Source organism: Coregonus lavaretus (assembly GCF_964263955.1).
Source record: "Coregonus lavaretus genome assembly, chromosome: 13".
Taxonomy (NCBI): domain Eukaryota; kingdom Metazoa; phylum Chordata; class Actinopteri; order Salmoniformes; family Salmonidae; genus Coregonus; species Coregonus lavaretus.
In genome coordinates this window covers 7,005,890-7,032,831 of record NC_140000.1, presented here as the reverse complement: position 1 = coordinate 7,032,831, position 26,942 = coordinate 7,005,890, and the positions used below count along the sequence as shown (strand labels likewise).

General features: G+C 46.3%; 2 protein-coding genes across 2 annotated transcripts; one reads left to right on the top strand and one right to left on the bottom strand.

The window, feature by feature from the left end:
* Nucleotides 1-8,874: 8,874 nt before the first annotated feature.
* On the bottom strand, nucleotides 8,875-15,563 carry LOC311139792 (protein transport protein Sec61 subunit beta-like). The gene is made up of 4 exons (XM_084174745.1): nucleotides 15,405-15,563; nucleotides 14,634-14,731; nucleotides 12,905-13,012; nucleotides 8,875-9,430 (listed from the first exon to the last, which is right to left on the bottom strand). The coding sequence occupies exons 1-4, from the start codon at nucleotides 15,405-15,407 to the stop codon at nucleotides 9,343-9,345; spliced, it is 297 nt and encodes a 98-aa protein (XP_084030871.1). The 5' UTR covers nucleotides 15,408-15,563; the 3' UTR covers nucleotides 8,875-9,342.
* Nucleotides 15,564-15,948: 385 nt separating this feature from the next.
* LOC311140844 (alpha-1,3/1,6-mannosyltransferase ALG2-like) lies at nucleotides 15,949-18,927 on the top strand. Its single transcript, XM_084176107.1, has 5 exons — nucleotides 15,949-15,994; nucleotides 16,386-16,557; nucleotides 16,642-16,779; nucleotides 16,942-17,109; nucleotides 17,269-18,927. The coding sequence occupies exons 2-5, from the start codon at nucleotides 16,387-16,389 to the stop codon at nucleotides 18,013-18,015; spliced, it is 1,224 nt and encodes a 407-aa protein (XP_084032233.1). The 5' UTR covers nucleotides 15,949-15,994; nucleotide 16,386; the 3' UTR covers nucleotides 18,016-18,927.
* The last annotated feature ends 8,015 nt before the right edge of the window (nucleotides 18,928-26,942 follow it).

Genomic DNA, 26,942 nt, shown 5'->3' with positions numbered 1-26,942 from the left:
CAGGGCTGGGTCTGCTTGTATGCCCTGTGGAACAGCTCTGGGCAGGGATGCGTGTGTTTCTGTGTGTGTGAGTGGTTGTGTGTTAGGGCAGAAACTGCAAGTCTTCGACAGCATTTATTCCCCATGTGGAGACCACAGAGGGAGTGTGTGTCACACAGGATAGACAACCCATCTGACCTATTTACAACTTTCCTCCATCTTGTGTGTTGTGTGTCCCCTATCACAGACTTTGGTTTCTGCACAGGAAGATTACTAGAGAAAAAGAACAAGAGAGGAAGAGGAAACCTGCCCCCTCTCTCTCTCTCTCTCTCTCTCTCTCTCTCTTTCCTCTCTCTCTCTCTCTCTCTCTCTCTCTCCTCTCTGTCTCTCTCTTTCCTCTCTCGTCTCTCTCTCTCTCTTTCTCTCAAAATGTTTTTAACTCAATCATCTTCAGACCATTTAATAATCTAAGCTAAAGAGTAAAACAATTATACAGAAATGTACATTGGAGTCTAACTGAATGCCTGACTACAAATACCTTTAGGTATAGAGTCTTCCTGAATACTTGACTACAAATATCTTTAGGTATATAGAGTCTTCCTGAATACTTGACTACAAATACCTTTAGGTATAGAGTCTTCCTGAATACTTGACTACAAATACGTTTAGGTATAGAGTCTTCCTGAATACTTGACTACAAATACCTTTAGGTATAGAGTCTTCCTGAATACTTGACTACAAATACCTTTAGGTATAGAGTCTTCCTGAATACTGGATTACAAATACCTTTAGGTATAGAGTCTTCCTGAATACTTGACTACAAATACCTTTAGGTATAGAGTCTTCCTGAATACTTGACTACAAATACCTTTAGGTATAGAGTCTAACTGAATGCCTGACTACAAATACGTTTAGGTATAGAGTCTTCCTGAATACTTGACTTCAAATACCTTTAGGTATAGAGTCTTCCTGAATACTTGACTACAAATACCTTTAGGTATAGAGTCTTCCTGAATACTTGACTACAAATACCTTTAGGTATAGAGTCTTCCTGAATACTTGACTACAAATACCTTTAGGTATAGAGTTGGGTTCAACCAACCAAAAGTAAACCCTGGCTCTCAGTCCTTCTATGCACACAAACATGTGCACACACACGTGCACACACACACACACTTTATTTGGATCCACAATGAAAGAGGTCTATACAGACACACAGAGAGTTCTGAGTTCCACATGTTGACGGCCGTGTTTGGGTGTTGTAACGCTGTGGGAGCGTCGGTGTGTGTTCCATATTTAATCGCTCTGTTGAATAGTTCTGGCATGGTGCCGTGTTGGGCCACAGTGTGTTGGGCCAGTGTGGGGTGGGTGTGTGTGTGTGTGTGTGTGTGTGTGTGTGTGTGTGTGTGTGTGTGTGTGTGTGTAAGGCCGGTGCCGGGATTTGCCACGAACACTGGGAGCTCATGGGAAACTGGAGTCGGTCGACAGGATGAATTAATGAACAGCATCCAAATGCTACACTAAACATAAGGAACCAGCATTCAGGCAGGCAGGCATACACACGCACACACATCAGTGTCATCTTCAGCTCAGAGGCAGCTACAAGAGGACCTGCAGGGTGGACAACTAGTGTGTACATGCCAACTGTTTTCATATTTGGAATTATTGACACGTGTGAGAATTCTGCCCACGATCGATTGATTGATCAATCGATCGTCAAGTGCAGAATTCTCACACGTGCCAATAATTCCAAATATGAAAACACTCAAGAGAAGGAAGTGAAACATGTGCACAGTTAAACCACACTCATGACAAAAGTAATTAATGATAAACAGGTTTGTAGCCCCACTCTACACTATTACAGCCATGTTTGTCCTTTCTAGCATGGCCATCTAGGGAATGCTGTCCTCAGAACTGTTACTAAACAGAGGTCAACACAGAGAAACATCCATACAGTGTAATTTCATCTAGTTTGTATGTATCAAAAGCTCTAGTCAAATGCAGTCAGCTACTAGTGGCATTTACAGGGAGGATGCAATGACAGACAGAATAAACTGGCAAAAGTCCTTCAGACTAGTGAGAAGCTTGTTTATGAGAAGTTAATAGCAGGAATGCAATAAGGGATGATTAACTCTAAACAGACTCAATTCAACGTCTATTACATGTTGGTTCTTTCAAATTACGAGGAAACAATGTTGATTCAACCAGTGTGTGCCCAGAAGGCAAGACTTCTACAGTAGTAGAGCTCTGTGAGGAGCGAAGAGACGGCTCGCTCTGTCTCATTCCACAGTGACTGAGTGACGGAGGTTCACACAGCAGTCTGGAGCGCCCCCTGCTGATAATGGGAATAACTAAGGAGTTGGCTAAAGACTCAGAGACCGACTGGCCACCTGGCTAACCAAGACATATCTCTCTATCAAGAGAAGACAAACACCAGACTCACAGGCACAGATATGACAGATATGACTCTAACTAGGTAGGACTCAGAGGCTGGTGGGAGGAACTATAGGAGGATGTGCTCATTGTAATGGCTGGAATCAAACACCTCAAACATACGGAAATAATTGATTCCCATTCCAGCCATTACAATGAGCCTGTCCTCCTATAGCTCCTCCCACCAGCTTCCTCTGGTAGGACTACATTCATCAATAGTCACTCACACAAGTCCAATGTGCCATCTGTCTTACACACAACAAATACAGTGGAGGATGCTGAGGGGAGGACGGCTCATAATAATGTCTGGAAAGGAGCAAATTAAATGGCATCAAACACATGGAAACCATGTGTTTGATACCAGTCCACATATTCCGCTCCAGCCATTACCACGAGCCCGTCCTCCCCAATTAAGGTGCCACCAACCTCCTGTGAACCAATACTATACGATCCTCTACTGGTAAGTTGTCTTTGTGTGAGTGAGTGAGCTGCCTTTTTTGTGTGGGTGCATGGTCTTGGTGCGCCTGGAGAGTTGAGTGGTCTTTGTTCTAGGAGTGAGTGGTCCTCATGGTCTTTGTGCTCAGTTAGTATTAGTGTGTTGAGTGGCCGAGTAAAGAGCAACAGATCTCACAGCTTTGAGTTGATAGACAACATCCTATTCAGTGTGAATATATACAGTGTGTATGAAGTCACCACAGGTTGTTGGTGTCAACTTAATTGGGGAGGACAGGCTCGTGGTAATGGCTGATGCAGAATAGGTGGAATGGTATCAAATACATCAAACACATGGTTTCCAGGTGTTTGATGCCATTCCATTTGATCCGTTCCAGCCATTATTATGAACCATTCTCCCCTCAGCAGCCTCCACTGGAAGCCACCATTTTCACCCTCTCTAAATGACTATAGTGGATTTAGAGGAGAGGAGGGGAGAGGATGAGAGGAACCAAATAGAAGAGAGAGGAGAGGATGAGAGGAACCAAAGAGAAGAGAGAGGAGGGGAGAGGATGAGAGGAACCAAAGAGAAGAGAGAAAAGGGGAGAGGATGAGAGGAACCAAAGAGAAGAGAGAAGAGGGGAGAGGATGAGAGGATCCAAAGAGAATAGAGAGGAGGTGAGAGGATGAGAGGAACCAAAGAGAAGAGAGAGGAGGGGAGAGGATGAGAGGAACCAAAGAGAAGAGAGGGGAGAGGATGAGAGGAACCAAAGAGAAGAGAGGGGAGAGGATGAGAGGAACCAAATAGAAGAGAGAGGAGAGGATGAGAGGAACCAAAGAGAAGAGAGAGGAGGGGAGAGGATGAGAGGAACCAAAGAGAAGAGAGGGGAGAGGATGAGAGGAACCAAAGAGAAGAGAGAGGAGGGGAGAGGATGAGAGGAACCAAAGAGAAGAGAGAGGAGGGGAGAGGATAAGAGGAACCAAAGAGAAGAGAGAGGAGGGGAGAGGATGAGAGGAACCAAAGAGAAGAGAGAGGAGGGGAGAGGATGAGAGGAACCAAAGAGAAGAGAGAGGAGGGGAGAGGATGAGAGGAACCAAAGAGAAGAGAGGGGAGAGGATGAGAGGAACCAAAGAGAAGAGAGGGGAGAGGATGAGAGGAACCAAATAGAAGAGAGGGGAGAGGATGAGAGGAACCAAAGAGAAGAGAGAGGAGGGGAGAGGATGAGAGGAACCAAAGGGAAGAGAGAGGAGGGGAGAAGATGAGAGGAACCAAAGAGAAGAGAGAGGAGGGGAGAGGGTGAGAGGAACCAAAGAGAAGAGAGGGGAGAGGATTTTAGGAACCAAATAGAAGAGAGAGGAGGGGAGAGGATGAGAGGAACCAAAGAGAAGAGAGAGGAGAAGATGAGAGGAACCAAAGAGAAGAGAGAGGAGGGGAGAGGATGAGAGGAACCAAAGAGAAGAGAGAGGAGAAGATGAGAGGAACCAAAGAGAAGAGAGGGGAGAGGATGAGAGGAACCAAAGAGAAGAGAGAGGAGGGGAGATCACAGTCGCCTTAGTTGTGGAGGACAGGCTCATAGTAATGGCTGGAATGGAATTAATGGAATGGTATTGACACATAAACACATTTGTTATTGATACCATTCTGTTCATTTACAGTGAGGGAAAAAAGTATTTGATCCCCTGCTGATTTTGTACGTTTGCCCACTGACAAAGAAATGATCAGTCTATAATTTTAATAGTAGGTTTATTTGAACAGTGAGAGACAAAATAACAACAAAAAAATCCAGAAAAACGCATGTCAAAAATGTTATAAATTGATTTGCATTTTAATGAGGGAAATAAGTATTTGACCCCCTCTCAACCAGAAAGATTTCTGGCTCCCAGGTGTCTTTTATACAGGTAACGAGCTGAGATTTGGAGCACACTCTTAAAGGGAGTGCTCCTAATCTCAGTTTGTTACCTGTATAAAAGACACCTGTCCACAGAAGCAATCAATCAATCAGATTCCAAACTCTCCACCATGGCCAAGACCAAAGAGCTCTCCAAGGATGTCAGGGACAAGATTGTAGACCTACACAAGGCTGGAATGGGCTACCAGACCATCGCCAAGCAGCTTGGTGAGAAGGTGACAACACTTGGTGCGATTATTCGCAAATGGAAGAAACACAAAATAACTGTCAATCTCCCTCGGCCTGGGGCTCCATGCAAGATCTCACCTCGTGGAGTTGCAATGATCCTGAGAACGGTGAGGAATCAGCTCAGAACTACACGGGAGGATCTTGTCAATGATCTCAAGGCAGCTGGGACCATAGTCACCAAGAAAACAATTGGTAACACACTACGCCGTGAAGGACTGAAATCCTGCAGCGCCCGCAAGGTCCCCCTGCTCAAGAAAGCACATATACATGGCCGTCTGAAGTTTGCCAATGAACATATGAATGATTCAGAGGAGAACTGGGTGAAAGTGTTGTGGTCAGATGAGACCAAAATCGAGCTCTTTGGCATAAACTCAACTCGCCGTGTTTGGAGGAGGAGGAATGCTGCCTATGACCCCAAGAACACCATCCCCAACTTCACTGCATCAAAGGGACGATGGACGGGGCCATGTACCGTCAAATCTTGGGTGATAACCTCCTTCCCTCAGCCAGGGCATTGAAAATGGGTCGTGGATGGGTATTCCAGCATGAAAATGACCCAAAACACACGGCCAAGGCAACAAAGGAGTGGCTCAAGAAGGAGCACATTAAGGTCCTGGAGTGACCTAGCCAGTCTCCAGACCTTAATCCCATAGAAAATCTGTGGAGGGAGCTGAAGGTTCGAGTTGCCAAACGTCAGCCTCGAAACCTTAATGACTTGGAGAAGATCTGCAAAGAGGAGTGGAACAAAATCCCTCCTGAGATGTGTGCAAACCTGGTGGCCAACTACAAGAAACGTCTGACCTCTGTGATTGCCAACAAGGGTTTTGCCACCAAGTACTAAGTCATGTTTTGCAGAGGGGTCAAATACTTATTTCCCTCATTAAAATGCAAATCAATTTATAACATTTTTGACATGCGTTTTTCTTGATTTTTTTGTTGTTATTCTGTCTCTTACTGTTCAAATAAACCTACTATTAAAATTATAGACTGATTATGTCTTTGTCAGTGGGCAAACTTACAAAATCAGCAGAGGATAAAATAATTTTTTCCCTCACTGTAATTCCAGTCATTATTATGAGCCATCCTCCCCTCACCAGCCTCCTGTGGAGAGGAGAATAAACAAATATATAATATGCCATTTAGCAGACATTTTATCCAATGCATGCGTGCATTCATATTTTTATTTTACATATTGGTGGTCCCGGGTATCGAACCCACTATCCTGGCATTGCAAGTGCCTTGCTCCACCAACTGATCTGCAGAGGACTACAGTCGTGGTCAAAAGTTTTGAGAATGACACAAATACAAATTTTCACAAAGTCTGCTGTCTCAGTTTTGATGATGGCAATTTGCATATACTCCAGAATGTCATGAAGAGTGATCAAATGAATTGCAATTAATTGCAAAGTCCCTCTTTGCCATGAAAATGAACTTAATCCCCAAAAAAACATTTCCACTGCATTTCAGCCCTGCCACAAAAGGACCAGCTGCCATCATGTCAGTGATTCTCTCGTTAACACAGGTGAGGGTGTTGACGAGGACAAGGCTGGAGATCACTCTGTCATGCTGATTGAGTTAGAATAACAGACTGGAAGCTTTAAAAGGAGGGTGGTGCTTGAAATCATTGTTCTTCCTCTGTTAACCATGGTTCCCTGCAAGGAAACACGTGCCGTCATCATTGTTTTGAACAAAAAGGGCTTCACAGGCAAAGATATTGCTGCACCTAAATCAACCATTTATCGGGTCATCAAGAACTTCAAGGAGAGAGGTTCAATTGTTGTGAAGAAGGCGTCAGGGCGACCAAGAAAGTCCAGCAAGCGCCAGGACCGTCTCCTAAAGTTGATTCAGCTGCGGGATCGGGGCACCACCAGTGCAGAGCTTGCTCAGGAATAGCAGCAGGCAGGTGTGAGTGCATATGCACGCACAGTGAGGCGAATACTTTTGGAGGATGGTGTCAAGAAGGGCAGCAGAGAAGCCACTTCTCTCCAGGAAAAACATCAGGGACAGACTGATATTCTGCAAAAGGTACAGGGATTGGACTGCTGAGGACTGGGGTAAAGTCATTTTCTCTGATGAATCCCCTTTCTGATTGTTTGGGGCATCCGGAAAACACAAGGTGAGCGCTACCATCAGTCCTGTGTCATGCCAACAGTAAAGCATCCTGAGACCATTCATGTGTGGGGTTGCTTCTCAGCCAAGGGAGTGGGCTCACTCACAATTTTGCCTAAGAACACAGCCATGAATATAGAATGGTACCAACACATCCTACGAGAGCAACTTCTCCCAACGATCCAAGAACAGTTTGGTGACGACCAATGTCTTTTCCAGCATGATGGAGCACCTTGCCATAAGGCAAAAGTGATAACTAAGTGGCTCGGGGAACAAAACATCGACATTTTGGGTCCATGGCCAGGAAACTCCCCAGACCTTAATCCCATTGAGATCTTGTGGTCGATCCTCAAGAGGCGGGTGGACAAACAAAAACCCACAAATTCGGACAAACTCCAAGCATTGATTATGCAAGAATGGGCTGCCATCAGTCAGGATGTGGCCCAGAAATTAATTGACAGCATACCAGGGCGGATTGCAGAGGTCTTGAAAAAGAAGGGTCAACACTGCAAATATTGACTATTTGCATAAATTTAATGTAATTGTCAATAAAAGCCTTTGACACTTATGGAATGCTTGTAATTATACTTCAGTATACCATAGTAACATCTGACAAAAATATCTCATAACACTGAAGCAGCGAACTTTGTGAAGACCAATACTTGTGTCATTCTAAAAACTTTTGACCACAACTGTACACAGAACAGAGAAGAGCCAAGCTAGGGAAGGGGAGAAAACTAGAGGTACAGAGGAGCGATGAAGGGTTCTTCACCACTGTAATAATGTAAGTGGTAAGAGACCGTACTGTATTTATCAAATTATTTATCGTCAACAGCCATAAGAGAAGTCATAGCTTATAGCTATTATATTGTTACTATATCGTGACCTACAAGTTTATCCTCTTTTCATGTGTGTGTGTGATTCCTTTGCTCTCCCCTTAGGTTGATGCTATTCCAATGCGGTGGTGGAAGCGTTTCCCAAACTTGGTCCTGGTGCCCCCCAGGGTGCACGTTTAGTTTTTTGCCTTAACACTACACAGCTGATTCAAATCAAAGCTTGATGAGTTGGTCATTTGAATCAGCTGTGTAGTGCTAGGGAAGAAAAAGAAACATGCACCCAGGGGGGACCCCAGGACCGAGTTTGGGAGACCCTGGTGTAAGGCAAGCTTTTTCAAACTTCTCCTCAGGGACCCCCAGCCCTTTCCATACCTTGAACTATTCCAGAGCTAGCACGCCTGATTCAACTTATCAACTAATCATCAAGCCCTTGACTAACTGAATGAGGTGTGCTAGTTCAGGGCTACAACAGAATTGTGAAATGTCTGTGGGTCCCCAAGGAGCCGTTTAAAAAAGGCTGGTGCTGCCCTGACCATACCTGATACAGCCTGTACCTGGCAGGAAACCTACACTCACACACATATTGTGCCATGGGAAATGTTTGAATTAATAGCTCATTTGAATAGAAGCCTAATATGAAAGTTGGCTATCAAACCTTTCCCTTGGTACATACAGTATCTGGACAAAAGGTATACGGTGCTCTGTAATTGTCTAGTATGGACATTTTGGTTGATCCACCCTAAATGAGCTATACTTTGCCAAAAGGCAGTGTCCATGAGTTCTGGGACATGTTCCATTATAGGGCAATGGGAAACCCACACATTAAAGACCACGATTGGCAGCAGACAGGGTATCCTGAGAGGCACTCAAGGATCATGAATTTGCATGAAGCAGTTTTACAGACAGTGTAAATGCTAATATGGACTCCATCCAACACACACAACTAATTCTGTTTGAGTCCTTTTATTGTACAATATCACAATACAATGTTGTACAAATGATGTTAACAAAACTAAATCTACAGGTTCTAATTCAGGCTGAAAAAAAAGAGATTCTTACTGAAGTCCTGATGAGGGGACTAGGTGCCCAATCCTAACTGGAGATAAATCACCAATTGTCATCAATAGGACCTAAACCAGCCAGTTTGAGTTAAGTACGAGTCTCTCATGTTAGGATTCAGCCCTAGATGATCTGTGCTCAGGGTCAACACACTGGTGGTCTGGAGTTCAGGTGGAGTTGGACACTGGACAGTTGCCCTGCTCTATGCGCACATCAGACAGATTGGGTCTCTACCGCCCGCCGGGCCAGGCGAGTAGTGTTGTTGGGGTTTCAGGTTGGTTGGTTGTTTGGTCCAGGTCCGATGTGTTCAGAAGCCGCGGCGCAGGGTCAGATGGTGAAGGGTCAGGGGGCGGGGTTTAGGACCGGGTGTACTTCCCCCAGATGTGCAGCATGAAGACCGACGCGATGAACAGCAAACTCATCACCAGCACTGGTACTGGACCACTGAGGAGAGACGACACACACAGGTTACTATACATAAACTGAGGAGACACACAGGTTACTATACATACACTGAGGAGACACACAGGTTACTATACATACACTGAGGAGACACACAGGTTACTATACATACACTGAGGAGAGACGACACACACAAGTTACTATACACACGGAAAACAGTTGCACAATGCCAAACTGGCCCAATCCCCTACAGCAGGGGAACTCAACTCTTCCCCTATGAGGTCCGGAGCCTGCTGGTTTTCTGTTCTACCTGATAATTAAATTGCACCCACCTGGTGTCCCAGGTCTAAATCAGTCCCTGAATAGAGGGGAACAATGTAAAAATGCAGTGGAACTGGCTTCGAGGTCCAGAGTTGAGTTTGAGGGCCCTACAGTATGCACTTCTGGAGCAATACATGACCAAAAGTATGTGGACACTTGTTAGTCGAACATCTCATTCCAATATCATGAAAATTAAGAGTTGTTCCCCCCTTTGCTGCTATAACAGCCTCCACTCTTCTGGGAAGGCTTTCCACTAAATGTTGGAACATTGCTGCGGGGACTTGCTTCCATTCAGCCACAAAGACATTAGGGAGGTCGGGCACTGATGTTGGGCGATTAGGCCTGGCTCGCAGTTGGCGTTCCAATTCATCCCAAAGGTGTTCGATTGGGTTGAGGTCAGGGCTCTGTGCAGGCCAGTCAAGTTCTTCCACACCGATCGACAAACCAATTCTGTATGGACCTCCCTTTGTGCACGGGGGCATTGTCATGCTGAAACAGGTATAGGTGCCTTCCCCAAACTGTTGCCACAAAGTTGGAAGCACAGAATCTTCTAGAATGCTGTAGCATTAACATTTCCCGTCACTGCAACTAAAGGGCCTAGCCCGAACAATGAAAAAACAGCCCGACCATTATTCCACCTCATTTTGACGTGCTACGCGCTTCAGCACTCGGTAGTCCCGTTCTGTGAGCTTGTGTGGCCTCCAACTTCACAGCTGAGCCGTTGTTGGTCCTAGACATTTCCACTTCACAAGAACTTACAGAAATTTGACGAACTGACTTGTTGGAAAGGTGGCATCCTATGACAGTGCTACGTTGAAAGTCACAGTTCTTCGGTAAGGCCATTCGGTATGCCAATGTTGTCCTATGGAGATTGCATGGTTGTGTGCTCGATTTTATACACCCGTCAGCAACGGGTGTGGCTGAAATAGAAAAATGCACTAATTTGAAGGGGTGTCCACATACTTTTGTATATATAGTGAGAGCACGAGAGAGAGAGAATTAGCTTGGGGCTGATTGTTGTACAGGGTTTCCATTAGGAATATGTGGTTCCGGACATTTGACCTGAAGCATTTTAATTTACGGGACCCATATGCATTGGGTGAGTAACCCGATTAGGGCATCCACTCACGGTGCTCAGGATGACAGAAATCACATTTAGATCATGGTAATTCATATTAACAGAACATGCAAGTCCAGGATGCAACGATGTGCGGTCCTTCTTACCGGATTTTGATGTACACTTTGAAGATTTTAGAATAACTGTCCACATTTACTTTTCCTCAGCCAACAAGATGAGTAACAAACAGCAAAATCACTAGCCTATGTCAATCTATTAGTTTACCCATTCTATTGGTCAGCTTGTCGAGAAAGAAATAGCCTATTCCAAACTGACTCTGGGACAGTTGTGGGACGATAGATAGATTCATCCAACCAGTAGGCCTAGGCTACAGCGCAGCAATGCACACAAGGCAGTAGGCTACGAGCAAATGTTCGTTCCATAATGCAATTAGCATGAAAACACCGTTGTCAAAAGCGCACCATACATGCGAGAGGTTTCATGTGACAGAGATTAAAATATCTGTTAGAAATGTTGAAAGAGGAGAGAGCTAAAATGCAACAACTAGCATGGGTTGCTAATATGACTAGCATTGTGCCTTTGGCTACTGGCCAATGAAAGAAAGTTGATATAAAATAATTGCCTCCACGGATATGGTCTGATTTTGGCTAGGCTACTTTGAAGCAAGGTAAAACATGCCTTATAACATGTAGTAAAACGTTCAGGTTTCAAACAATTAAGTACATTTTTTAAAAATGCATACTGCCTCCAGCTCATTGTAAAGTGGTGTGTGACATGCTGATGAAGCCTGTCTTCCGTTGCGGATGCATTTACTCCGACAGATTTTCAGCTCAAAGGCTGTCTGTATACTGTAAGCCTATGCATGTGATAAAGATACATAATTAATATAAATGTACACACACGCCAATTTAATTCCACTAAATTATGCAAATTAACCTATAGACCGATAAGTATGACCAGTCAAATGTATTTCCATCGACTGGTTTTCCATCAATTAATAGGCTAAAAGGCATTATTTGCAATGGGATTTTCTCTTCTCCTGGACAATTGGCCGGTGCCAATTTTATTTATCAGCTTAACAAAAAAATGAAGCCAAAAGTCGTATATTACCGGCCAACAGAAACCCTGGTGTTGTAGTAGTTTGACTGTGGTCGGTCTGTCAGACAGGTGGTTTATATGGAGCTCCTTTGAGCTCTAACCAGCCTTATTACCATTGAACTGGGAACAGTGTTTCTCCTAGCATTACTGAGGTGGGGCAGGCCTCTCCTAACTGTCTAGCACTGATACCCCATGCCCTCAACTGTTGCCTTCATTGAAAATCTCCATTCTGGCAGATGTGGGTGCCTCTGCACCCCACCTAAGATCAATTCTAGGGGAAACACTGCCTGGGAGCCAGTAGATCTGTGGTCCTATGTGTGGTGTTTCTGCATTCATTGATGAGGATTTGATGAGAAGAGAGGCTCCGTCCCTGAAGTGGAAGGGTGGGGGGGGAAGAGAGCGTTACCATACCAACCCCACCCCCCTCCTCCTCCTCTCTGAAGGCTGTAATTGACTTGACCTTTCTGAGCGGATCTTAATGAAGCTCTGAGACATACTCGATATACACACGCTCGATACACACCACCGTACCATACAACCGTCTGTCCTTGACTACAGGAGCAACACCCTCAGTAACTACAGCTGGCCAACGAACTGTGTGGAGTAGAGAAGACCTCTAACCGTGGTCAGTCTATAACCGTGACCAGAAGTCATAGAACAGTGGTCAGAAAGCGGTCAGACTGTCAGAAAGCTGGAGTGTTCACCAGTGTTTAGGAACAGTATGGAGCTGAACTGACTGGGTGTCTGTTAGACGGGGGACGGGGTTCCAGGAACATACACACCCTGGGGTCTGATCAGCATTTAGCCTCAGTCCCCCAAGTCTCATTTACTGCCATTAAACATTCATGCTCTTCCTCATAAACACTGACAATACCTACTCTGTGTGTGTGTGTGTGTGTATATATAACGTTATATGGATGTATGTGTGTGCATTTGAAGGAATGCTAGTGAGAATGTATGGTCGAGTGTGGGTATGGACGTGTGGGTATGGTCGTGTGTTTGCGTGCGTATACACTCACACTTTGAGTCCCGGTGAGTCCTCAGTGTAGAAGCGCCACATGCCCCCTGTGCCGCCCGCTGACGCTGTGCTCCTGCCTGCACTGCGCGTTCCGCTGCTCGTTGCTTTCCTGTGACATCACACAACGAGACAACACGTGAGCTATAACATCAATACAAGAGACAACAAGCTAGTTACTAGAGACATTAATATGACCTGTAGGCCCCATTTAGAAGTTGTCACACCTTTACAGAGTTGCCTGCACACTGAAAACATTAACCTGCTTTTACTCCTGTTTCTTGCCTGAGTCTCAGATGGTTAGATTTCATAACACCGAGGCTCTGGGAAATTCTGCCTCTGCAGTGACTGTGCGGTTCTAAGCCATATCTGAACCCATAACTTCAAAGATAACGTCACTGTGTGAAATGACATAAAATCACGCAGACACTGTCCAGTGTTTTTTCATGCAGAATATAAAATATAAAAACACCGGAAAAAAATCTTGCTGCATTTTGTAAACGCAGATCTTAAATGCTTATTGTTAATTCTGCTACGCTTCAGTCAGGGTTCGCTCCAAATCATGAATGTAAAAGGACCAACTTCGTGCTTCAGTTGCACTTCTCCATTCTGACAATATATTTGCTCTCGTCGTTGGATCACCAGACAGCGCTCTGACTGATGTGTAGGATACTTTTCTCTGTAGTTTTCCTTCAGTAGCAAGTTAAAATGCAAGATTAACTTCACGCAAAACATTAGGAAATGTAGCTGCCTACATTCTTTCTATGATAAACATAAAAAATATGATGGCCATGCATCGGTTTTGCAAAAAATACCTTGCTTTTTCATTGTAAGCTAATTTACTTGTGTGGCTTCCAGCCTAATAGCGTTGCACTTCTGTTGACATCTGATTAAAACAATTCTCTGCCGGATGTGTTGCACTAATGTATTTTGTGTGAAGAAAAACTATAGTTGCATGCCCCTTATCACTCTATTGAAGAAGAAAAAAACTTTGACTTTCAATATGAAACAGGTGAAATGGTTTAAAAATGCAGATTTTTTGATGGTCTGCGTTTTGAAAAATACTGCTGTTGGAGGTAGAACACACTACAGTACCTAACTCTCTCTACCACGGCAGTTTTCATTCAGACTAGCTCCAGTAGTTAATGTCCTGATGTAGTGATTCATAACTGCTGTACTCATCAGCTGAGATTAAACAGGGCTAAATGAGGTAATGAGTGAATGAGGGAGAAGGTAGTAATGGGTAATGTTGATGTAATGATGTTGATGACAGCGAGGCTGATTACATACTGATTAAGCCTAAAGCGCCAACATCTATCTAGTGGTATCTAAACACCATCACTCTCCCTACAGTATTATGTCAAGAGAGACAGGGAAGGGGAGGAATCCCAAATCATAATTTCACATCCTCTAGTCTAGCTAATCTGTAGTTTATTTGAGTAATGCACTCATGTGTTATAGGTTGGAGCTAAGCGGTAATGTTGATGCTTGAGGGTGGTTAAGGGTACCAGTATGTAATGTCTCGAGTCTGACCGGAGTCTTATTTGTGTTTGTTTGTTGTAAATCCTGCTGCGTTGGGTGGGGTTTTGTGTGCGTCTCCCTTTGTTAGACTGTGGCTCTTGCTGCCAGGGAACAAAGTGCGTGTGTGTACCATGATGTATTGCTTGTGTGTTTTTTGCTTTTGAAGTGCTTTGAGATTGTTACGAAACGCTCTATTATTATTAAATGATTACCTCTGTCGGACTGTGGATCCTGCTGCGCGGGGGGCCACTGTCTTGCTGGGGGATCGGCTCCCTGCACCGACATTAGTTGCACTTGATGCTGGTCCAGGCTGAGTAAGAGAGGACACAGTTAAACACACACACACAAAATACTAAGATTACATTAGAAAACAGAAAACTAACCATTGGATCATCTGACCCACATTGGATGTGGTCTTCTCTGAAATGATAATCACTCAATCAACTAACTTCCTCAAAATATATAGGAGATCACTCTAGCTACTACTAGAGGCCCTCTTTACCAGCGATGAGTGACTACCCTAAAGCGCCAGGAATAGCGTAGTCAGAAATGTCAATTCTAAATGATCATATCATTGCAATAACTGTTTGTCTTACAAATAATAGAATAAAGATTCGCTGATTCGAAAAATAGCCACGTCTACAAATAGATCATGGATCATCATGCTAACTAACCTAACTTTAGCTAGCTGGCTACCTTAGATGGCTTCTAAACCTGACAGTCACCTCGCCGGTAATGAATGATTACAATTTAAAATAGCAATGTAAAATAAGACTAATATAAGACGTAACTATAATATCATGCCTGCAATTGTACTATGTTAGTTAGCTAACAGAGGCTAATTGAATGTCTCTTATGCCTAGCTAAATTGAATGAGAGCTATCTAACTAACGTTAGCTGCCTAGCTAACCAGTTGGCTAAAGCCAAGTTAGAGGTGTGCAACAGTATAAATTATTTGACAAAAATACCAACAGAATTCTTACCATTTTAAGTTGCACTTGGGACTTCAGCTGAAGAAGAAAATTTAAAATGTTATTCTAACTGAAGTCCACGTCAAATGGGCAGCAGTTCTGTACACAAATCGCCACAACTTCAGAAGGGATCACCGAAAGATGACGCTTGTCTAAAAAGGACACGACTACAGAATAAAGGACCATTTTAGTTGCCCTATGTCAAGCCTGAAACAAGATAGTTCATAATTTACATTTTTATCTAACGGATTCAATTTATTACAAATTATAGATTAATATATAATATCAAGGTCAAAAGTATTTATTTAAAATAATAAACTGTAATTCCTAATTTGTTTAATGTAATTTTAGAGTTTGAACGAAAGGCAAATAAAAAGTGTGCGTGCCGAGAGAGGTGACGTGTCTCACAGGAAGCGACGTGCTGCAGAGGGTGGCATCTGACGCCATTTTGGTTCAACACAGGGGGATTTGCCGTTGGAAATAAATTGAACATTTGAGCCATCATGTCGATTAACAGGCACAGTGCTATATAAGCGTTAGCAAGTTGACCACTGTTTCCTGGACACGCAAGTTGGACAGACTGCATTATCAAGGAGCGAAAGGTACAGTTATGACAGACAACGTCCACACTGAATTAGTAACTAATGCATACTAGCTGGTCTCTGTGATACTAGCTACTCTCAGGTTGATATAAGTTCTATGTTCACTGTGTTTAGTGTAGCTGTCGGCTAGAAATGGCTATTATCTGTTTCAACAACATGACAGTCAGCTGATGTTGGCGCTTAGCCAATTCAATGGGACAACGTTCTATGGGTTCATTGTAGACTAAATAATCCACCTCTCTGCCATGTCAATAATGTCCTCCATTCTGTAACGTTGTATTGAATGTATTAGTACTGTCTGCCCCTTCTGAAGAAGCCCCATGTTGATGACGCACCTGTCAACCTGTCAGTGTCATCAGGGTTCTTTAAGCATGTTATCTGTCTCCTCCAGGATGGTGCGGGTGGTGTTTCTCCACCCAGACCTGGGTATAGGTGGTGCAGAGAGGCTGGTGGTGGATGCAGCTGTAGCTCTACGCTCTCGCGGCTGCAGTGTTCAGATCTGGACGGCCCACCATGACCCCACACACTGCTTCTCAGAGACACTGGACCCAGACCTGAACGTGGTGGGTGTCTGTAACAGTGTAATCTAATAACAGTGTTATAACACAAACACTGCATTCCTATCTGACCCTGTTTGTCATCTCCAGGTTTGTGTGGGTGACTGGTTGCCCACCAGTGTGTTTGGGTACCTTCATGCCCTGTGTGCCTACCTCAGGATGATCTACGTAGCTCTCTACCTGGTCTTCCTCAGTGGAGTAGAGTACGACGTGGTCTTCTGTGATCAGGTTGGTGACACACCATCTATTTTGTTTCTCTATTCTTTTCTTTTCACTTCAGCATAACTCAGTCCATTACCTTTTGATTTTGACTCTCACCTTCAGACTACTCTTTTTTTTTCTGTAGTTGTGATTCTAGTAGATATAACTCTATTCTCTCTCTTCCTACAGGTGTCGGTGTGTATCCCGGTCCTGAGGTTGTCTCGTCAGAGGAAAAAGGTTCTGTTCTACTGTCATTTCCCAGACCAGCTCCTGACCCAGAGAGGCTCAGCTCTGAAAAAGCTCTACCGTGCCCCCATAGACAGACTGGAGGAACTCACCACTGGCATGGCTGATATGGTGAGAGGATAGAACCAGAGAAAGCAGGATTAGATCTTAAGAGTCCAAAATACCAACAGTTTCATTCATTTCATTGGGCGCTAGTTTTGATTTTCTCAATCGATCTCCCTCCTCTGCCCTTGTTGATGAGATATCACTGACTGATGTTTCTTGTCCCAGGTTCTGGTGAACAGTTGTTTCACCGCAGGGGTCTTCAGGGAGACCTTCCGTACCCTGGATGGGGTCCAGACTGACGTCCTCTACCCCTCCCTCAACACACACAGCTTTGACCGGCCCCCTAAGGAGCAGATGGAGCAGGGTCTGGGGGGCTTGGTCCCTGAGGGCGTGTCCTGCCTTTTCCTGTCCCTGAACCGCTATGAGAGGAAGAAGAGCCTGGGTCTGGCCCTGGAGAGCCTCTCTTCCCTGAGGGCCCACCTCGCCCCGGGGGACCAGGCAGGACTCCACCTGGTGGTGGCAGGGGGGTATGACAGCCGCGTCGCTGAGAACGTCCAGCACTACGCTGAGCTGAAGGAGCTAGCGGCACGGCTGGGAGTAGAGGACTCTGTCACCTTCCTGCGCTCTCCTTCAGACAGCCAGAAGGTGGCGCTGTTGCGGGGCAGCGCGGGCGTTCTCTACACGCCCAGCAGAGAGCACTTTGGGATAGTGCCAGTGGAGGCCATGTACTGCTGCTGTCCCGTCATTGCTGTGAGGTCTGGAGGGCCTCTGGAGAGTGTAGGTGACGGGAAGACGGGCTTCCTGTGTGAGCCCACGGCCGAGGCCTTCTCCCTGGCCATGGAGAAGCTATTCAGAGACCCCCAGCTCCGCAGAGACATGGGCCAGGCTGGCAGGAGGCGGGTTCAGGAGAAGTTCTCCCTGGAGGCCTTCTCAGACCAGCTGCACGGGTACATCCTCAGGCTGACCCAGTGACACCTCTGCTGAGGCAGAGACTGGGATGGGCTGGGGTTGTAGCGTGTTGGGCTAGGGGTGGAGTGTGGTAGCGGAGCAGCTTTCTGTAGAAGTCGCCCATAAACACATCTAGGATCAGTTTACCTTCTCTCAATCCTAGCTTAAATCCGAACCAAAGAATGGGAAACTGACCAGAGATCAGCATCTCATTGGTGCAACTTCATCCTACTGCAGCTCGAGCCAGGCAGAGGTGGATGGGCTAGGTATGTAGGGATAAAATAGGTTACTGGAGGACAGAGACGGGGGAGGGGGGGTAATGTAGAGGTGCGAGGACTCTAGACAATTAGTCATTGTTCCCCCAGGAGAGGTTGCTGAGGGAATGGAGGGATGGAATCTCGGCTCCAATTAACGAAAGAGTAACGAGTTTACCCATACTGCCCCGGGGCTTGTCGGAACAATACCAGCACCGGCCCTCAGTTCCAGAAGTGTGTGTGTGTGTGTGTGTGTGGGTGACCAAGGGCTTAATGAACAAGAGCTACACAACCACTAGGATGGATCTGTAGTGTTATACTCATGCTACTATGTGTGTTTGCGCATGCCACCGAGCGCCATTAGCCAGTTGGCAGCCACAGATCGATAAGCAGGATGTTTGCCACTACCTCTGTCCTCTCAGACCTTAGTTACTTTTCACAATGAGGGAATGTTTGGCCTGTACATTGCTGTTGCTGTCTGTCTCTGGGTTATTAGGAGATGTTGCTGTGTGTTGGTTATTAGGAGATGTTGCTGTGTGTTGGTTATTAGGAGTGTGTGTGCTGTATAGAAGGTCATGCTGTCTGCTGGTCAGTCTGTTGTTACTGGCCTCTAGAAGAGCTCTTATTGACATTCCTCAAGTCTCAATAAAACAGTCAGAGGACACATAGCTAGTTTACCAACTCTTCTTGTTTTGTTGTCAAGTTCTTTCTTTTTCTCTTTTGTCCCAGACTGTTGTGTATCAGGCCAGGTATCCAACACACTCCAAATCCAACTGTCATCTACCCACTGCAAATGCAATGCCACAGAGAGGGGTGTGTTTGTGAACGCGAGTGTGTGTGTTCAGTCAATGTTTCAGTGAGCAGAGGAATTAGCAGGAGATGAGGGCTGTTACCATGGTGATTTAGAGACCCTGCTAGGAGGGGAGGCTAAAGAGGCCCTCTGGAACCACCAGGGAGAGAACACACACACTGGAACCACCAGGGAGAGAACACACACACTGGAACCACCAGGGAGAGAACACACACTGGAACCACCAGGGAGAGAACACATACACTGGAGCCACGGGGAGAGAACACACACTCTGGAACCACCAGGGAGAGAACACACACTGGAACCACCAGGGAGAGAACACACACACTGGAACCACCAGGGAGAGAACACACACACTGGAGCCACCAGGGAGATAACACACACTGGAACCACCAGGGAGAGAACACACACACTGGAACCACCAGGGAGAGAACACATACACTGGAGCCACGGGGAGAGAACACACACTGGAGCCACCAGGGAGATAACACACACTGGAGCCACGGGGAGAGAACACACACTGGAGCCACCAGGGAGAGAACACACACACTGGAGCCACCAGGGAGAGAACACACACACTGGAGCCACCAGGGAGATAACACACACTGGAGCCACCAGGGAGATAACACACACTGGAGCCACCAGGGAGAGAACACACACACTGGAGCCACCAGGGAGAGAACACACACTGGAGCCACCAGGGAGAGAACACACACACTGGAGCCACGGGGAGAGAACACACACACTGGAGCCACGGGGAGAGAACACACACTGGAGCCACCAGGGAGAGAACACACACACTGGAGCCACCAGGGAGAGAACACACACACTGGAGCCACCAGGGAGATAACACACACTGGAGCCACCAGGGAGAGAACACACACACTGGAGCCACCAGGGAGAGAACACACACACTGGAACCACCAGGGAGAGAACACACACTGGAGCCACCAGGGAGAGAACACACACACTGGAGCCACCAGGGAGAGAACACACACTGGAGCCACCAGGGAGAGAACACACACACTGGAGCCACCAGGGAGAGAACACACACTGGAGCCACAGGGAGAGAACACACACACTGGAGCCACAGGGAGAGAACACACACTGGAGCCACGGGGAGAGAACACACACTGGAGCCACGGGGAGAGAACACACACACTGGAGCCACGGGGAGAGGAGAGGGTGGGATGAGGGGGTGGGAGACGAAGTGTGGTGAACGGATCCTCCATCCTCCACCTGGGCTATCAGCAGCTCATAAACACAGTGATTTAAAGCAGGATACTGTCTGTCTCTCTGTCTGACTGTCTGTCTGTCTGACTTTGTCTGTGTCTGCCCCTCAAAGCCGTCAAGTCAGTCAGTCCCTCCTCCTCCCTTCCCACCTCCCTCCCTCCTCCTCTGAGCCCTGTGGTGGGGTAGTGTAATTCTGTTATTGAGACACGGTGTGTCCTGAGCTCCAGTGATAACCACAGCCCAGGAGCTACCTGCACCCAGCCTTAATTAATTAATGAGACCGCAGGGCTGGTTTTAAATAGGCTCTAATTCCACACACACAGACACCAGGAGAGATCGGGGCGGAGGTTGAAAGATGTATAGGTGTCTGTGTGCGTATGTGTGCTGGGTTTTTATAGATGCATATGTGTGAGTGTGACTGTGTGGTGGGGGGAGGGGGAAGCAGAGGTGAGATGTATCGGTGTGTGTGTGTGTTTATGTGTGTATATCTGTTTTGTTGGCAGTTTGAGAGCATGTACCCTCGTTATTATAACATTAAAGATTAACTCTGTATTTTTAACCCCGCTCTCTGATTGGATGTTAATCATGTATTCTGATTGGGTGTTAATCATGTGTTCTGATTGGGTGTTAATCATGGGCTAAATGGAGATGATGAGCGAATCACAAACAAGTTCATTACTACAAGCCTTCACCTGGTCACAGACCGCTGGGCTAGAGCCCCGAGAGAACACATACACCTATACATCTCGCCACCATTTCACCTCCAACCCAGAGTGGAGAGAAGTAACAAGGATTGCTCCAACTCAGAGAGGGAATGTGCACTTATGAAAGGTCAACTGAATTTGTCTATTGTCTAGGACAGTGGTTCCCAACCAGGGGTACTAGGACCCTGGGGGTATTTGGCCTATCCACAGGGGGTACTTGAGAAGACTCATGAGACCATATGCTTACTGGTAAAATGCACATTAGGGGGTACTTCAGGGGTACTCCAGGCAGAGCAACATTCAGTTGGTGGTACAGTAACCTAAAGAGGTTGGGAACCACTGGTCTAGGATGTAGGTAGTTCTGGTAATTCTGTCCTCCAAATGTCCCTTGAAGGGATGAGTAATGTCGTCTTCAGTGTAAAGGGTTAATGCAGAGAAGAGAACACGCTGCAGGCCTGTAGTGTGGCAATGATAGATTGTTTAAACAAAGCAAATCTGCATTGATATTCAAGGGACGTCTTTTAGCGCTGTTTTACATGGAACACGTTAACAAATTATGGATTTCAGATTTTACTGCTTCTATAAAGTATTGAAATATATTAGCATATACTGTACCTCGTAACTGTTAACTCTGCAGAGCCTTCGGAGTGATAGATACACACACACACATGCATATGCACCTGCATGCACACACACAAGCACACACACACACAAACTTTGTGTAAAAGTGATTTAGTCCAGTGACATAAAATAACCATCTCTGGGAGGTTTTAATAAAGCTATCAACAATGTCTGATAGTGGCGTGTTATAGATAGCCTCAATAAACTCTATGTTTATGGCTCTGCAAGGAGAGACATTATAGGACTAATTCTACCCAGTCTCCAGTAGGCTACAGGGACTGCTGCTGAAAAGAGGGCTTAGACTTCGAGAGACAGTGAGACGCAGATCTAATACTGTATTGTAGAATAGGAGTTGTCATCTTTACTGTGAATAGAACTGGTCATATTTATCTAGTCTTGAATCTTGACGTGTTCTGGGTGTCATACTGGTGGTCTCCACTCACAGGCTGTCTCCCAGAGTGGGCTTGGTTTGAGGCTGATTGGGGGAGCAGTGGGCCCAGCCTGGTACAGAGGAACCATCAGCACGCCAACCGTGATGCCAGCATGCCCTCGTCTCAGCTGGAGAGAACAACCTCACCTGATTACACACACTGGGGTGAACGTCAATCACTGTGTGTGTGTGTGTGTGTAGCACAAAGATGCTTGTCTTCCTGTGTGTGTGTGTGTGTGTGTGTGTGTATTTGTACACATGTGTGTGTTTGCTGCAGAAAGACAATGCCCGTCTTCTAGTCTGGTTTGTCAATGTGTTGAAGTCTCTGCGTTGAGGTCTGTGTGTGCGTGTGTTTTCCAGTAGACAATGTCCCCTCCTCAACATGAGGGTGTGTGTGTGCCCGGTGATGGCCTGTTAGATTGAGCTGTCAGTCGCTAGGCATCAGATGAAGATTAATGTTCCACACAAACAATAAGAGGCTGGCAATGATCATAAATATGCTAATGGCCATTATCAATACACACACTACCCTGACAGGAGGGGGCGGGGGAGATGAAAAGATAACAGGAGGGGCTGGGGGGCCAGGGAGGTTACGCTTTAATTCAGGTCACTGAGATAAATAGAGAAATGAATCCCCCCCAACCCCCTCCTCAACACAAACACACACTGTTGAAGCTGATTGAGTGGAGAGGAGGGTGTCTCGTGTGTTATTTTAAGGTGGGGCGCTCATTGAGATGAGGAGGAGATGATTGGTGTCACATTAAGGATGCGTGTTTGTTTAGTGTGTGCGTGTGTGTTTGCTATGCGTGTGCGTGTGTGTGTGTAGGAGATGATTGGGGTGGTGTAAGGGATGTTTCTGCCAAGGCTCTGATTAAGACTCTACAGGTTCATTCAGCTATGATCACTGCTACATAGCAGAGAGATGCAGAGATAGGGAATAATGGAGTGAGGGAAAAGGACCAGGAGGGAGGGACAGACAGACAGACTAGAAAGGACAGAATATAGAGAGAGGGAGAGACAGAGATAATGATGTTGTGGGCCACAGGTTATTATGTCTCAGGCTGTTCTTAGTCCAGTAAGACTCACCTGACGACTTCTTACAAAGACTCTCACTGACTGGTCTGTCTCCTCTCTCTCTGGTCTCTCTCTGGTGTCTCTCTGGTCTCTCTGGTCTCTCTCTGGGCTCTCTTTGGGCTCTCTGGTGTCTCTCTGGTCTCTCTGGTCTCTCTCTGGGCTCTCTCTGGTGTCTCTCTGGTCTCTCTGGTCTCTCTGGTCTCTCTCTGGTCTCTCTCTGGACTCTCTTTGGTCTCTCTCTGTTCTCTCTCTGGTCTCTGATCTCTCTCTGGTCTCTTTCTGGTCTCTCTTTGGTCTCTCTCTGGTCTCTCTGGTCTCCCTCTGGTCTCTCTCTGGTCTCTCTGGTGTCTCACTGGTGTCTCTGGTGTCTCTCTGGTGTCTCTCTGGTTCTCTTTGGTCTCTCTCTCTCTGGTCTCTCTCTGGTCTCTCTGATCTCTCTCTGGCCTCTTTCTGGTCTCTATTTGGTCTCTCTGGTCTCTCTCTGGTCTCTCTCTGGACTCTCTTTGGTCTCTCTCTGGTCTCTCTGATCTCTCTCTGGTCCCTTTCTGGTCTCTCTTTGGTCTCTCTCTTGTCTCTCTGGTCTCTCTCTGGTCTCTCTGGTCTCTCTGGTCTTTCTCTGGTCTCTCTTTGGCCTCTCTCTGGTCTCTCTCTGATCTCTCTCTGGTCTCTCTTTGGTCTCTCTCTCTGGTATCTCTGATCTCTCTCTGATCTCTTTCTGGTCTTTATCTGGTCTCTATCTGGTCTCTCTCTGGTGTCTCTCTGGTCTCTCTGGTCTCTCTCTGGTCTCTCTGGTGTCTCTCTGGTCTCTCTTTGGTCTCTCTCTGATCTCTCTCTGGTCTCTCTCTGGTCTCTCTGATCTCTCTCTGATCTCTCTCTGGTCTCTCTTTGGTCTCTCCCTGGTCTCTTTGATCTCTCTCTGGTCTCTCTGGTCTCTCTCTGGTCTCTCTGGTCTCTCTCTCTGGTCTATCTGGTCTCCCTCTGGTCTCTCTGGTCCCAGGTCACTATTAGATACACAGAGTCATTAGGCCTATACTAATTTAGCACATTATTTCTCCACCCACCTTTCTCCTCCTTTTCAGCTCTTTTCCCTCCCCTCTTCTCTCTCTCTCTCTCTACTGTAGAGGGTTGTGGGGAGTTCCAGGGGGAGACTGGAGGTACCCATGGGTCTCTCTGACCTTCATCATCCTCTAACACATACACACACACACACACACACGCACGCACACACATAAACTGTTGATGGAGAGTGTATCTTGTGTGTAGGGTGGGGTGGGGGGCAGGGGTTGCTGATTGGGGGTAATGAGCTCACAGGGGACTGTGGGATAGAGGAGGACCAGTCTCTAAGTGTGTCAGTGTTGGGGAGTAGTGAACTACATGTAGTTCAACTAGTAATTTAACTACATTTTGCAGTAGCTTGGTGCTAGTTGAACTAAATTCAGTTAATAACTTTTTTGTCATGTAGCGATGTAGCTAACTACTGGAAATTTGCAAAAAGAAACGAAAATATGGGTGAAGTAGGCAATAATTTCCTTTATTTGGGGTGGCAGGTAACTTAGTGGTTAAGAGCGTTGTGCCAGTAACCGAAAGGTCGCTGGTTCTAATCCCCGAGCCGACTAGGTGAAAAATCTGTCGATGTGCCATTGAGCAAGGCACCCTAATTGCTCCTGTAAGTCGCTCTGGATAAGAGCTTCTACTAAAATGTAAATGTATTTATCGGCATCATACCTGCCTAATTCTCACTTGAAACATTGTTTTTGTGTTTAATAGGCTAAATTACACATTCTGTTAACATATGACCCCAAAGTGATCTGTTCTTGCAATTTGTAGTCTATGACATTCCAGATATACATATTATAATTTGCCACAAAGTAGTTTGGATGTAGTGAACTACTTTTTCAGAGTAACTTTAGTTCAGTAAACTATATTTTTCTGAAGGGTACCTCTAGTGTAGCTTCACTTCTTGCAGTGTAAAGTAATTGGTATCTAGGTAAACTCTACTTTCAGAGTAGCTTCCCCAACACTGGGAGTCACACACCTCTCATTCCCGGGGGCGCCTCACGTCCCAAATGTGTCAATCACAAGAGGTTGGTGACACCTTAATTGGGGAGAATGGGCTCGTGGTAATAACTGGAGCGGAAGTAGTGGAATGGTATCAAACGTATGGTTTCTATGTGTTTGATGCCATTCCATTTGCTTCGTTCTACCCATTATTATGAGCCATCCTCCCCTCAGCAGCCTCCACTGGTGTGAATGTGTATGAATGTGTCCCAGGCATAGGGAAAGACGGTATGGATGAGGTCTGCTCTCGGTCCAGGGGGAGGGAGGGTTGGTCACAGGTAGAGGGTTCCTCTCTCAACCCTCCGTGGTCCTTCAGCTCCCCACGGTCATTAATCTCTACACTGCACTTTGGGGTTGGTCATTAACCATGGTCAGAGGTGAGGGCCTGGTCAATAAGGGTTAAGGTCAGTGGTTAACAGTTTAACCGCAGTGGGACAAGGTGGTTGTTTGGTTGTGATGTAGAGTGCTGGTGTGATGGTCTGGTTAGCCAAGTGGAGATAACTCATATTAGAGGCCAGACACTGATCTGGAAGCCTGTGTGTTTCTGTAAGACTGTGTCTCTGTTAGTGTGTGTGTTTATGTTTCTCTTCAAATGTGTGTGTCTGCAGGTGTGTGTGTCTCATTAGCATGCATAGCGTCTCTCTGTCTCCTCCTCTGTCCGGCAGGCTGAGCCTTAGCCCCGTGCTCCAGAGTGGAGTTATAGATTAGTGTCCGTGGCTGGAGCGAGCAGGGGGCCGGGGGAGCAACCATAGCCCAGGCCGGGGCAACGTAGACTGGGCACGGCTCACAGCTCATCAGCCTGTCTCTGGAGGGAGTGGAGCTTCACCCGGAGCAGAGCTCTGATTAACCACACTAATGACAGACCAGCTCCCAGCTCCCACTGCTGCCCAACACCATAATCACTGCTTCAGGGTGTATGTGTGTGTGTGTGTGTGTGTGTGAAGTGGCTTGGCCATCATTCACAGATTGAGTCACTCTCACTAACTCTGCCTCTCTGCCCCTCTCTCTCTCTCTCTCTCTCTCTCTCTCTCTCTCTCTCTCTCTCTCTCTCTCTCTCTCTCTCTCTCTCTCTCTCTCTCTCTCTCTCTCTCTCTCTCTCTCTCTCTCTCTCTCTCTCTCTCTCTCTCTCTCTCTCTCTCTCTCTCTCTCTCTCTCTCTCTCTCTCTCTCTCTCTCTCTCTCTCATGTCCTGTGTAGCTCAGTTGGTAGAGCTTGGCCAGGGTTGTGGGTTCGATTATCACGGGGGGCCAGTATGAAAATGTATGCACTCACTAACTGTAAGTCGCTCTGGATAAGAGCGTCTGCTAAATGACTAAAATGTAAATGTAATTCCTCATTAGAGCTCCTTTCTAATTAAGAGCCGTGTGTGTGTGTGTGTGTGGTGTCAGTGCACTGGGACATGTGTTAGCTATGTGTTAGCTATGTGTTAATGGATGTCCTGCCTGTCCCTCTGCTGATGAGCCTATCACCTCAGCCAACATTTCATCAAAGCTGGAGCACAGCCACACCCACACACAGCAAGACCAATCCTAGATGGTTTACCCTCTCAGCCACACCCACACACAGCAAGACCAATCCTAGATGGTTTACCCTCTCAGCCACACCCACACACAGCAAGACCAATCCTAGATGGTTTACCCTCTCAGCCACACCCACACACATCAACACCAATCCTAGATGGTTTACCCTCTCAGCCACACCCACACACAGCAACACCAATCCTAGATGGTTTACCCTCTCAGCCACACCCACACACAGCAACACCAA

What these genes read in the sequence shown, in the direction of transcription:
- LOC311140844 (XM_084176107.1), top strand. Translation starts at nt 16,387, where the DNA reads ATGGTGCGGGTGGTGTTTCTCCACCCAGACCTGGGTATAGGTGGTGCA. An exon ending in TGGACCCAGACCTGAACGTG is followed by an intron (nt 16,558 to 16,641) that starts GTGGGTGTCTGT and finishes TGTCATCTCCAG; the next exon opens with GTTTGTGTGGGTGACTGGTT. An exon ending in ACGTGGTCTTCTGTGATCAG is followed by an intron (nt 16,780 to 16,941) that starts GTTGGTGACACA and finishes CTCTTCCTACAG; the next exon opens with GTGTCGGTGTGTATCCCGGT.
- LOC311139792 (XM_084174745.1), bottom strand. An exon ending in GGATCCACAGTCCGACAGAG is followed by an intron (nt 13,013 to 14,633) that starts GTAATCATTTAA and finishes GTGATGTCACAG; the next exon opens with GAAAGCAACGAGCAGCGGAA. An exon ending in GACTCACCGGGACTCAAAGT is followed by an intron (nt 9,431 to 12,904) that starts GTGAGTGTATAC and finishes GTCTCTCCTCAG; the next exon opens with TGGTCCAGTACCAGTGCTGG.